This window comes from Dromiciops gliroides, chromosome 1, assembly GCF_019393635.1.
Source record: "Dromiciops gliroides isolate mDroGli1 chromosome 1, mDroGli1.pri, whole genome shotgun sequence".
NCBI lineage: Eukaryota > Metazoa > Chordata > Mammalia > Microbiotheria > Microbiotheriidae > Dromiciops > Dromiciops gliroides.
Window position 1 is genome coordinate 249187942 of NC_057861.1, and position 13830 is coordinate 249201771.

General features: G+C 34.7%; 1 protein-coding gene across 3 annotated transcripts in view; it reads right to left on the reverse strand.

Annotated features, from left to right (window-relative positions):
- The window catches only part of TRAPPC8 (trafficking protein particle complex subunit 8), a 141183-nt gene that overhangs the window by 55163 nt on the left and 72190 nt on the right, over positions 1 to 13830 (reverse strand). For all 3 annotated transcript variants that reach the window (XM_043978484.1, XM_043978485.1, XM_043978486.1), the window contains 6 exons: positions 13199 to 13307; positions 12768 to 12962; positions 12429 to 12559; positions 9394 to 9468; positions 8650 to 8776; positions 4311 to 4468 (listed from right to left, as the gene is read on the reverse strand). In XM_043978484.1, coding sequence (XP_043834419.1) covers positions 4311 to 4468; positions 8650 to 8776; positions 9394 to 9468; positions 12429 to 12559; positions 12768 to 12962; positions 13199 to 13307 — 795 coding nt within the window. The remainder of the gene's footprint in view (positions 1 to 4310; positions 4469 to 8649; positions 8777 to 9393; positions 9469 to 12428; positions 12560 to 12767; positions 12963 to 13198; positions 13308 to 13830) is intronic.

Sequence of the window (13830 nt, forward strand, 5' to 3'; positions counted from 1 at the left end):
TTTTCTCTTTGACAATTCCTCAGTCTGAAGGTTTGGGAGTTTTTTTTGACTGTTTTTTCCTCACAACCTAGCTAATGTGGGAATGTTTTCCATGACTACTCATGTATAATTTATTTAGAAATGCTTGAGTTCTAGTGGGTGGGGGTGGGAATAGAGGAGGAAGAGAAGTTGGAACAATTTTTTTTTTAATTGATGTTAAAATTTGTTTTTACATATATTTTGGAAAATAAAATTCTATTCTAAAAAAAAAAAAAAGTTGACTATCATAAGAGACAGATTGTCTCCTCTAACTGCTTTAACTGCCAGTTTAACACAGCCATTAGCTACCTTTTCAACCCACCTAACCTGTTCTTAAATGACTTAACTGTACTCTTGTCTAATCTATGTCTATCTCCAAAAGAGAAGTATGGCATATTTTATTAAAAGCTTTGCTAAAATCTAAGTAAACTATTCCACAGCATTTCTCTCATCTTCTATTTTAGTAATCTTGTCAAAAAAGGGAATGCGGTTAGTCTGGCAATCTGTATTCTGGATAAAGCCATCCTAGTTCTTTGTAATCACTACTTTCCTTTCTAATGGTCTGCTGACCATCTCTTTAATGATCAGTTCTAAAATTTACCCAGATACTGAAATCCAGCTCATTGGCCTATAGTGCAAAGTATCTTCTTCTCTTTTTTTTAAAATAAGGAAAATATTTGCCCTTTTCCAATCTTGTGGCATATCTCTCCCATTTCCCACAATCTTTCAAATATCACTGCAAGTGGCCCCCACAATCATATTTTCCAGATCTTTCAGTACTCAAGGATGTAATTCCTCTGAGCCAAGTGACTTAAACTCATCATGGGCAGCTTTTATTCCCTGACTTACATTGTTATCAACCCTATTCATTGCTTTTGTGCTGTCATATCTGGTACAAAATTTGTTTCACAAGGCAGAAAAAAAAAACAAGTAAAGTAATAAGTGAGCACCTCAACCTTCTCTCTGTTATCAGTTATCAACCTTAAGCAAATTATAGAAATGTCACTCTTTAAATACTAACATCTGTCACCTTTATTCCTAAATAATTCATTTTGAAAAATATTCCATTAGCCTTCCAATAATATGGTCATGACACCTTGAATTATAGACAGAAAACGTGTTCTGCATAACAAACTACTTCCTTGTTTTGTCCTAAATTTCCTTCCTCTCTCCCTCTCAAAATTTCTCTCCCTCCCCCTTCTTCCTTCTTTTCTTTATTTCTTCCTTTCCTTTAATCCTTCTTCCCTCTTTCCTTTCATCCAACAGGATGTTTGCCCACTTTGCCCACACTGGAAAGGCAGGGGTCTCTCTCAGTCCCATAGCTTTGACTTTTTCCATCTCTGACCTGGGCTAGTTCCCTCCCTAAGGCAACCTGGTGGCCCCTTGTTTTCAAGGAGCTTCTCATATTAATGTCACACGTATTGTGGATATCCAATGGGCATTTCCTTTCTGAAGCAGCCCACTGCAGCTAGAAACTCCTAAATTCAAGAAATCTGGGAGTTAGAATCTTAGAATCATATGCCCCTAAGTCCAGCTTCCTTTGTGTTAAGAACCAAATCTCACATATTAAGATTTGGTGAATGAGACCTTTTTACCCTATCTCAATGGGTTTTTATGTGTGTGGTCCAGTCTGGTGATATCATTTGTGTTAAGAACTTCCTGATATGGATGCTCTTTCCACAGATACAAATGTCTGTACCTTAGTGCCTTCCATAAAGTTGAGTCGCTTAGATACTAAGATCTTTCCAATACTGTGCTAACCTTCTTTTCCCTATGCTCCACTGTTCCCCATCAAGTTTATGATAAATTTTAATCAGTATTCCATCAGAAATATAATCTTTACAAGCTGAAGAATACTAATTTAGAGTTTGCTAACAGAGGATCCTAACTATTTTTTGTGTCCTTTCTCTGGAATTTCATAGCTTTATGATCTTTACAGATGTAAAGTAACTAGAAACATATATAATATTTCAGATATAAATGCAACGTATTTTTTCCTAGATGAGTTTTATTGCCCTCCTTAATGGTACCCAGAATTCTGGTCTTTCTGGCCATAAATGCAGTGACTTTTAGAGTCTATAAAATTTATCATGTCTCTTACCATGTGAGACTAAGCCCTTTTCAGACAGATTCCACTGTAATATAATTATAATTTCATACTATTTTCTTTGAGCATATTTCCTTAACTTTGAATTATAATTCATTTGCCTTTTTGGGGGGGGGGGTACTCACAAAGCTTTGTTAGATTATATTATAGTTTGTTCCTAATAGCTTGGCATTTCACTATTATAATTTAATGATAGCTGCAAACTTGGAGAGTTCACTGTGTAGTCACTATCCAGGACCATTTAACAAAACAACAAATAAGATCAATGTGGATACTAATCTCTTGGGAAACCCACTCCATCGAGAAGTGTCATAATAGCTTTCATTGTTTTTGAAACAGGGACAGGGATAGGGCATTGCAAAATCCCCTCCCTATTTCCCACAGTTATTAATACAAGTTTAAGTTTTAATTATTTCTCCTCTATTTTCAGTATTGTCTGGAAGACTAAAATTTAGTAAAACACAGAAGATTTGGGGCAGCTAGGTGGTGCAGTGGATTAAGTGCCAGCCCTGGATTCAGAAGGACCTGAGTTCAAATCCAGACTCAGACACTTGACACTTATTAGCTATGTGACCTTGGGCAAGTCACTTAACCCTCATTGCCCTGCCAAAAAAAAAAAAAAGTGATTTTCTAAAAATCCTTTTAATGGATATGAAACTTAAAATTAACCACACAAAAAAAGGTTTTCCTGTACCCTATGTCTGGAGCCCTCTTCCAACCTCTGCAAAATTTTCAAAGTTTGTAAATATACTGGATGGGAAAACTATATAGAGTACACTAAAAATTTAAAGTATCCAAGCTAAATGTAGATGAAAAGATCAATATTACATTCATCTAACAAATGAACTAAGCAAGGGGTAGGGATTGGGAGGTATTAGCAGAAAATATGTTTCTAGTAAAATAAATTGCTTTCTTTCATTTTTATGAGTGTTTCCATACTATAAATTGCTTTCTAGTTGTTATAGCTTTTTGATTCCTATTATATTTTAACTGACAAGAATAGATGTTTCTTCTATTACAAGTTATATAGGGGAAAAAAATGTCCTTTCCTTATAGATAGTGTAAGCATTCCAGAATGAGCATGGGCCTGGGAGCCAGGAAGACCTAGCTTTAAGTCTTGCCTTTGACATATGCTAGCTGTATGACCCTGCACAAGTGACTTAACATTTGGATGCTCTAGGCATCACTCTAAAACTACAAGTTGAAAAGGTGCCCACCTGCACTAGCCAAGAGTTGAAGTATTCTCTTCACATGAAATCAGAAGTCTAGTCCTAATCTCTGTCTTTTACATATGAGGCACATCTTACAACAGTTAACTGGCCAAAATAATAAATCACAATATAGTACATAATTTCTTAGAACCTGTATACCCCTCCCCCCAAAAAAGAACCTGTATACCCCAGTAAGGAAAAACAATTAGGACTAGGCCTGTTATTTCATTTACATAGAGAATTTTCAAGTGAGAAAATAAATTCCATATGATTTTAGAATTCTATTCTATAGGATACCTATCTATCAAGGATGCTTAATTTTTTTATAAGGTATTCTTCACAAATTCTCCATGAATTCAAGCTCTCATAGTTAAGACAGAAACAATCCACAAATGGCATCTAAAAGGAAAATTATTCAACTTTAGGAGACAAGTTGTTCAGTGTTCTTATTTCAAGTCTTATATGATATAGAACATGGATACTAGAAGCAATTAGCCTAGAAAGTAAACTCTATTGCAGAGATAACAAAACTAAACCTCAACTAAGCTATAAAGGAAATTTATCACTCACTGAAAGATGTTGTTTTAGTCAGAACTATAAACTAAGTTGAAAAACTGACAAATTATAAAAGGAATGGATGGAACTAAAGATCAAAACCAAAGAAACCGAACCAATCAGTGGGAAAGTTCAAAGCAAAAAACAAACAAAAAAAATTGTACACTGTTTATCGACTTTTTTAACTCACCTGGAAAACTTCAACTCAATTTTCCCCACACTTACCTGTCTCAGAGATAGCATACCTGATATGAATATCAGTAGCTTACCAATACCCATATATTCAATTTTTATTAATAATTCAAACACAAAATTTTGTTTGCCCCAGATATGACTAGGGTCATTTTGCATGGCTATTTTAATAAATAAACCCTTTGTTGGTAATAATGTTTTAATATTCATTGTTGAACAATCCATACCTCCAACAATGGCATTTCCTCAGTGATAATGGGATCTAAACGGCGATCAGGACCATATTTAATAGAGGTTTTCTCTTCTTTTGTGTTATTAAGTCGAGGACCTTGAATTTCTAAATCCTGACGTCCTCTTACTGACATTATGTTAGAAGGATGCTTTCCTTTAAAAAAAAAAATCAACATTGAAAGAGTATACATTAGTTGGCATTCATTTAGCATTTCTTATTTTTAAGTCTACCATTACCAATAATAGTATGCTGTTTAGTTATTTGTCTTATATCCCTTCATGGGGATTAAGGAGGAGAATGGGAGAGAATTACTCTATAGTACAGTCAAATACAATCAATGTGTTGGTAAGTTTTGTAAACTATATTTTTTTCTCTTTATTTTAATCTGTTACAAAGGATAGCTTCCTAAATAGGGCAGGGGGAAAGGAAATATGTATGAAAGAAAGAAAAAATTATCAAGGAAAATAAATTTTGAATTATTTATTTCACTGCTGCTCTGTAATTACTTTTGTAGTTTGACTGCCCTCATTTTACAGATGATAAAACTGTTAAGTATCAGAGCAAGAATTCGAACTCAGTTACTATGACTCCAGACAGCTTGTAACTAGAATCTCACTGACAACCACATATTTAAATCATAATGAAAGGGGGGGAAAGTGTGTGTGTGTGTGTATATACACACACACACATATATAGATATAGATATACTTCTGAGTGAATCAACTTTTAAATATATCTTTACTGTGGAGAGGATTTCAAAGGAAGAGGTAAGGTAATGAGCTTCAGATTCTCTATAAGCAAAATTTTCCATCAAAAATTTGTGCAAAAGGAAGGGGTATAATCAAAATTATGAAATCACACTTGTATCTGCTAAAATCAAAATAAATACATGAAACTGTGAGAAAGATGGCTGCATAACAAGAGGAGCTCAGAAACCCCAATCACACAGTAGTAAAGCTCTAAAAGTATTCCAGAAGGGACAATGTTAAAGCAAAGAAAAATAGCTATAAGGTCTTTCATACAGTCCAAGATTGCACAAAAAAGATCTCCAGTATCCTATGGAAGATCCGAACAAAGACAAGCCAGGTTAGGTGGAAAGCAAATATCTCAGAGACACAGAGCAGAAGACATGGCCAGAAAAACCCTTGGGCAACTAAATTCAAGGCATTGCAGGAGATGGGGACCAACCAGGGTCCAGGCAGTGTAGCATCTAGGCCCAAACCCAGGTCTAGACAATACATACTCCAGGAACCACAGTAGGACAAGATGCTAGGACAACACCCAGGAAATAAGGACATCTGGGGTCTCATGGGAGTTCTTTGCTACCAGCACAATCAATAACATCAGGGAAGGGGACAGGCATTGAGGGTGGAAGAGGACTATCAGGTTCACAGTGAGAGGTAAAGCTAACTTTGGGCTAAGAAATATGTTAGAAAAAGATTGAGAAGTTAAATCACCAGGAAACTTGAGCCTAAAACAAGAATTCCTGAAGATGTAGTCTACTCATCTTAGCCACTGCATCCAGGATCGAGCAGGACCTGAAAAACCACCTAAGAGTTATGAGAGGGAGCAGAATCTGAAGATGTGAGCAAAAAAGAAAATGCCAAAAAAAAAAAAAGACTGTGGACTTCCAGAAGTCCCAAAGGTAAACCAGAAGAGGAAAATAACTCTACAACAAATCTAAGTATATACAGCCTCAATGTAAATAATGTTCTGGGCATGGAGACAAAAACAACAACAACAAACAGTAAGAAAGAAAAAAAGACAGGAATGAAAGAAGGAAGACAAAAGAAGGAAGGAAGAAAGAAAGAAGAGATAGAAATGTAATGTCAAAGTAAATGACAGCTAAGGAGGTAAGAATGACAAATGAAATTGATAGTTTAGAACACACAATAGTAAAGCTTATAGAAGAATTGAACTCCCTGAAAATTAGTATGGGCCAAAGACAAAGCAGTGACTCCATGAAACAAAATGACATTAAAACAAAATAAAAAGATTTTTTTAAAAAAGAAAGAAGAGTACCGGCCCTGGAGTCAGGAGTACCTGAGTTCAAATCCGGCCTCAGACACTTAACACTTACTAGCTGTGTGACCCCAGGCAAGTCACTTAACCCCAATTGCCTCACTTAAAAAAAAAAAAAAGAAAAACAGGTAAAAGAGAGATAATCTAAGCATCATTGGACCATGAAAATCACAACCCCTCCCCACAAATAAAGCAATTACAAAAATTAATAAACCAAAACTTCCCATGTGTATTAGAAACAAAGGGAGGGGCAGCTAGGTGGCACAGTAGATAGAGCACAGGCCCTGGATTCAGGAGGACCTGAGTTCAAGTCCAGCCTCAGACACTTAACAATTACTAGCTGTGTGACCCTGGGCAAGTCACTTAACCCCAATTGCCTCACCCCCTCCCCCCCAAAAAAAAGAAACAAAGAGAAAGGTAAAAACAGAATCTATTGGTCACCTCCTAAAACTACAAGAAAAAGAAAAAAAAGATCCCAGAAACATCCATAGCATCCATGTCAAAAAAAAATAATAATAATAAAATAATGTAAACAACCAAATCATTCAAGTACCAAGGATCCAGAGTCAGGATCACAAAACACTTGGCAGCTGCCCCTTGGAAATGAGAGGAGAGTTTAAAATGTGATATTGCAAAAGGAAACAGATACCCTACAACCAAGAATAACCTATCCAGCAAAATTTAGGATAATCCAATTGAAGGAAGAACAACAAGAAATGAGGTCAAAAACTATTAATGCTTCAGGTGAACTCAAAAAAACAGAGATAGTAATTATTTCAAGAAAGTCAACAGTAAAAATAGTACTAAAAAAGATAATGTATCAGTATCAATATGTAGTCATCAAATAGTATTACATGTAAAAAAGATAAAATAAGCATTAATCAAATTATAGGGAGAAATATGTAACAAAATATAAATAAGGACCCCTGTAGAACTTCAGAAAAGTTGGGGATAATATTTCACTGATGATTAATGAATGGGAACATAAAAATTTACAAATTTCTCAGCTATGTATGTATGTATTCTCAGCTATCTTCACAAAAATTGATTTTATAAGGGTCAAAAACATCAAAAAGAAATGCAGAAAAGCTAAAATAACAACAACAATAATGATAGTGATAATAGCTAACATTTCTATAATGTCTACTATATGCCAGACAAAGGACCAAGCTTAACCTTTACTGATCACAATGAAATAATATATTAAATGACCATTGAGGGACAGCTAGGTGGTGCCGTGGATAAAGCACTGACCTTGGATTCAGAAGGACCTGAGTTCAAATCCGGCCTCAGACACTTGACACTTACTAGCTGTGTGACCCTGGGCAAGTCACTTAACCCTCATTGTCCCCTCCCAAAAAAAGACCACTGAAAAAAGTAATAAAAATTAGTTGGAGACTAAATAATTTAACCCTCAGAAATTGGTGGGTCAAAAAATAAACCACACAAACGATAGATATTATTATCAAAGAAAGTGACAACAATAAGACAAAATACCAAAACTTACAAGACGCAGATAAAAGTCCTAAATACTTTCATCAACAAAAGATCAATTAATTCTATGTGTAATCCAGAAAAAAACCTAGAAAAACAACAAAATCAAAGAACACCAACTAAATATCAAGTTCTAACCCCTGAAAAATAAAGATGAGATTAAGAAAATAAAAAATACTGAGTTCATAAACAAAACTACAAGGGTTTGGGGAGGGAAAATAGATAAACAATTAAAACAAAAATGAAAAGGAGGAAATCACAACTGAAGATGAAATAAAAGAAATAAGATTATTTTGTTCAATTATATACCACTAAAACTAACATCTTAGAAGAAATTCATCCAAGTTTACAAAGATAAAATATCCAGATTAACAGAAAAAAGATTATTTAAATAACCCAATGAAAAATAAACTGAATAAACTATAAATGGGGGCAAGCACCACAGAACAGATCCACTTGTGTCTGCCTGATGTGTCTTTAAAAAAAAAATAAGACGGGGCAGCTAGGTGGCACAGTGGAGAGAGCACCGGCCCTGGAGTCAGGAGGACCTGAGTTCAAATCTGGCCTCAGACACTTGACACAACTAGCTGTGTGACCCTGGGCAAGTCACTGAACCCCAATTGCCTCACCCAAAAAAAAAAAAAGAAGAAGAAGAAGCTAAAAATGTTAGAATATACTAAAATTCAATTTGCCTTTTTCATGTATTTGAATAAATACCCCTATATGGATGTGAATAGAAAATATGTGGAACATACATAAATTCTATGAGATGAAACCCTGTTTACTTGGATGTTTTCATTAGGGTAATGTTTTATTACCTGTATGACATCCAGGAATAGAGCCAATGCCATCTAGCCCAATTGTACTCGGAATAGTGCCAAGATTATAAACAACTCCCAAAATATGAAGTTCCCCAATATGATGGGGAAAGAGCTTTAGCCTTGCCTGTGGAGATATGTCAAGTTATTATTATTTGTTCTTATAATTTCTTAGTTACAAGTATCAAATAAATATATAACATGCTATAAAAATACAAAGTTGGCCACTTTAATTTAGGGGAAGAGCAGGAGGGTAAACAAACTCTAAGACCAAATAATTTTTACTATAGAAGAACAGAATTTTTAGTGGCTTAGTAACAATTTTCTGCAATTTATTTCTAATTTTTATTCAAGAAAAAAAGCATAAAAATCTTGTTCAACAATAATCATATACAGACATGAGAATATATTCATACAAGAAAAAATTCAAAATTCTCTTTACTTGGATCCTTTTGAAATTATCGAACAAAAAATTCAAACTTGTTCTTACTTTATCTTGAGCAATTCTGGTTTTACTGTAAGACAATTCTTTTTTTCTATCTCCAAAGTTTTAATTTATTTCTAGCTAGGCAATGAAGAATTAATAGTGATAAGCAATGCATAAATATTAAAAATATAATACAGTATAAAAACTGGCCATCCAAAATAATTAAACTAGTTTGTTAAGGTTATTTTTATATCTGGTCTTACTTTCAGTAAAACAAAAATGTAAAATGTTAGAAAAAAAATCTGACAAATATTTACCACTTTTGTTTCCTCACTATTAATCAAGAATTCTGATATAACTTCAGTTCCAATCATTTCATGTCCACAGGTTACCTGAAAAACCACAACATTGATTTTCTAATGATATTTTTTTCCAATTGCATGTAAAAACAACTAACATTGATTTTTAAAAATTTTGAGATCCAAATTCTGATCCTCCCTCCACTCCCTACTCCCTGAGAGAGTAAGCAAAACATATTTCCATGTTAGTCATGTTATAAAAGAAAACAGATCCCCCTCCCCACAAAATATCCATGAAAAAAAGGTGAAAAATCAAATGCTTCAACTTTCATCAGTTCTTTTTCTGGAAGTGGGAAGTGTTTTTCATTATAAGTCCTTCGGAATTGTCTTGGATCATTGTATTGATCAGAATAGCTAAGTCATTCACAGTGTTCTGCCTGGTTCTGCTCACTTCACTTTGCATCCGTTCACCTAAGTCTTTCAGGTTTTTCTGAAATCATCCTGCTCATCACTTACAATAGTATCTCATCACAATTATATAGCACAACTTGCTCAGCACTCCCCCAATTAATGGGCATCCCCTCAATTTCCTATTCCTTGCCACCCCCCCCAAAAAAAGGGCTGTTATAAATATTTTTGTACAATTTTTAAAAATCTCTTTGGAATAAAGTGATATTTCTGGGTCAAAAGGTATGCAGAGTTTTATAGCCCTTTTACATAGTTCCAAACTGCTCTCCAGAATAACACACATAATATTTAATAGAAACAAAATATCATAGATATGAAAGGCCCTTTTTAAAGCAGTATACATTAGGACATTGACACTGCTTTTTGACTCTCTCAGAATGTGGTCAGTGTGTGCCAAGAATGCTGATTTCTGTAACAATGTGTGAATGAACAGAGGCCATTGCAGGAAAACTGTGAAACATAGTGAAAAAGTTGAAGAAATCTATGAAAAAATGGAAATATCTAATGATAAATTACTACTAATCGTATTTCATGACTAAAGAACATTCTGAGATGTTTACAGTACTTATTATATGGCTTCATTTAATCAGTCATCACTACAGATGACTCACAGATATCTTAAACTCAATATGTCCCAAACCAAATTCATTAACTTTCCCCAAAAAGCCTCCCCTGTTCCAAACTTCCCTATTATTGTCAAGGTACTGCCATCTTCCCAGTCACCCAAGTTTCCAACGTAGGTGTCAGCCTAAATTTTTCATACTTTATCACCCCATATCTAATAAGTTGCTAAAGCCTGTCAATTCTTCCTTCGGAACATCTCTCATATACAACCTCTACTTTCCTCTGACACTTAGACCAAACTAGCACAGACTCTCAGCACTTCTTCCTGGACTATTGCAATACTCACCCCATTCTAGTCCATCCTCCACTCAGCTGTCAAAATTATCTTTCAATAAAGCACAAGTCTGTTCATGTCCCTCTCCCCATTCAATCATCTCCAGTGGCTACCTATTGCCTCCAAGATTGAATGTAAAATCCTTTGGAGAGCTTATAAAGCCCTTCATAACCTGACCCCTTGTACCTTTCCAGTCTTCTAACACTTAACAGTTTCCCCACAACCCTGTCCCAAATCCTGACACCATGCATTCTAAGATACAGTGACACGGACCTCCTTGCTATTTCTTGAGCAAAATACTCCATCTTCCAACGCAGACTGTCCCCTATACCTAGAATTGTTACCCTCATCATCTCTGCTTACTAGCTTTCCAGGCTTCTTTCCAATCCTAGCTAAAATCCCATCTTCTAAAAGAAGTCATAACTAATTCCCCTTAATGTGAGGGATTTATATCTTGTTTGTGCATAGTTGTTTACATGTGGTCTCTCCCCTTAGACAGTAAGCATTCTGAGGGGAGCGACTGCCTTTTACTTTTCTTATATACCAAGTGCTTTAGTATATATTGCCTGATGTTTAATAAATGCTAGCTGACTGAGAATTAAGAATTTCACATAAATGAACAATCCATGGGGCAGCTAGATGGCGCAGTGGATAGAGCACCGGCCTTGGAGTCAGGAGTACCTGAGTTCAAATCCGGCCTCAGACACTTAATACTTACTAGCTGTGTGACCCTGGGCAAATCACTTAACCCCTATTGCCTCACTAAAAAACCAAAAAACAAACAAAAAAAATGAACACTCCAACTAAATTAAATTCATCTTTTAAAAACACTAACATTTTTATTTCAACTATTATTATAGAAATTTTTCAAAATGTTTAGCAACTTATAGAGAATTAAACTGAGAATAATTCAACCTTTTCTTGAACACTGGCAAGACTACAAAAGTGGGATACTTTTCTAGTGAAACATTTCTTCTACTACATTAATTTAATATATCTAGTTTTGGAACAGAGTAAAATTTTGCACATGAAAGACTGGTTAACAGCATGAAGCATTTAAGCAAACTGAATGGTAAGTAACAATATCTTCCTCAAAAATATATTTTAAGGGGCAGCAAGGTGGCACAGTGGATAGAGCACTGGCCCTGGATTCAGGAAGACCTGAGTTCAAATCCAGCCTCAGCCACTTAACACTTACTAGCTGTGTGACCCTGGGCAAGTCACTTAACCCCAATTGCCTCACCCCCCCCCAAATAAATAAATATATATATATATATATATATATATATATATATTTTTTTTAAGTGTAGCTAGGTGGCACAATAGATGGAGTGCTAGGCCTGGAGTCAGGAAGACTCATCTTCCTAAGTTCAAATCTGGCCTCAAACACTAGCTATTAGACCTTGGGCAAGTGACTTAAGCCTGTTTGCTTTAGTTCCTCCTCTGTAAAAATGAGCTGGAGAAGGATATGGTAAACCACTCCAATATCTTTGCCAAGAAAACCCCAAATGAGATCACAAAGTCAGACACGACTGAAAAACGAACTGAGCAACAACATATTTTAAGAACTTTCCTTAAGAATAAATATGTATCATTCAATGAGCAATTCAAAGTTTGACTATTATTAGACTATCCACTAAATTATAATTGTGGAAACATTCACTACAAATACCTTTTAACAACTTACTAGATCTTTTGTTTCTTCATTATCCTTTGAATTTGAACCTTTTGGTTGGAATTTCCAAAGCAAAGATAATTCCGTCAACAAAAGTGGAACCTTCAAGGGGTTTCTAAAAGCCACTTCCACAGTTATTGGTTCTATTAAAGAAAAGCCAATATTGAAGAACATTCAATAAACAGTGAATACTTTGCCAATTCAGGTCTGATTTGGTTCAGCTCTTCACCATTAAAATAAACCAATAATTTTACCCCCAAAACTCCTAGTTTCCTAATCCCATACATGAAAAAAAAAACACTTGTCAATTGAAGGGTTAAAAAAAACTAATAAAAAATTAAAATACATTACCTTCTACAACTGCAAGTGGAAATCTTGAATTGTCTGTATAGCTGTTCAAACAGTATTGTGTTGGATGGAAATTTGATGGAATTATTCCTTTGTTAATTACAGCTACAACTTGCTCTTCAAGTTCCCTCCACTGCTGAGATGATTCAGAATCATATTCCTGATCAAGACTTATGTGTGTAGCTGCTTGCTTCTCACCTAAAAATAAGAGCCCAATTTGAGCATATGAACATAATTACTCCAAATGAATGTTGACTGATGTTGATGTGATTTTGTTCTTAAAAAATTTTAATCACTTAATGAGATTTTTATTTCCTGAAATTGTTTGTATAGCAAAACTAGGGACAATCCAAGAAAAACTGAAATTTGGTTCTGAGTCTGTATTCAGATTATATCTGTAATATAATATAGCTAATAATAATAATTTCACTTACCTTCTGCTGGTCGTCTGTCATGGCCAAAGAAAACCCGTGTTGCTAAACTGTTGATATATGGTAAAGGAAGCTGTGGTAAAGGGCCATCTGGAGATAACTGACTTACATTCTAGAAGAGGCAAAAATTTTAAAAGGGGAAAAGAACAACTTTTAAGAAAACTTGTTCATTCATTACTATTACTATCTTGAAACACTAAAAATATACAAGTAAACAAATAAGCAAACAAATAAATAAATAATTGGGTGAGATGCGTGTTAAATGTGGATATTAAGATATTTCTACCATTTTGATCCTACACTAGGCCTCACTGTGTGAAATTCAACACAGGGTTCTTGATATGAACTGAATATAATTTCTTGGCAGGTCTTACTAAGCTGAAAAGGCCTTGACTGCAGGTCAAAAAAAAAGAGGTTGTGTAATCTGAGGGTTAGCTTGTCTAAATTCAATCTGGCTCATAATCAGAAAACTGCTTACCAGATAATGAGTTTTTTGGGCAACATCAAACCATTAAACTAAAACATGGAGAAGATTCAATATATATAAGTAGAAAGAGTCCCCATATCAATGAAATCATAGACAGTTTAAATATCACTAAAGTTAATTATTAATTTCGTTTATCATACTTCAGAAA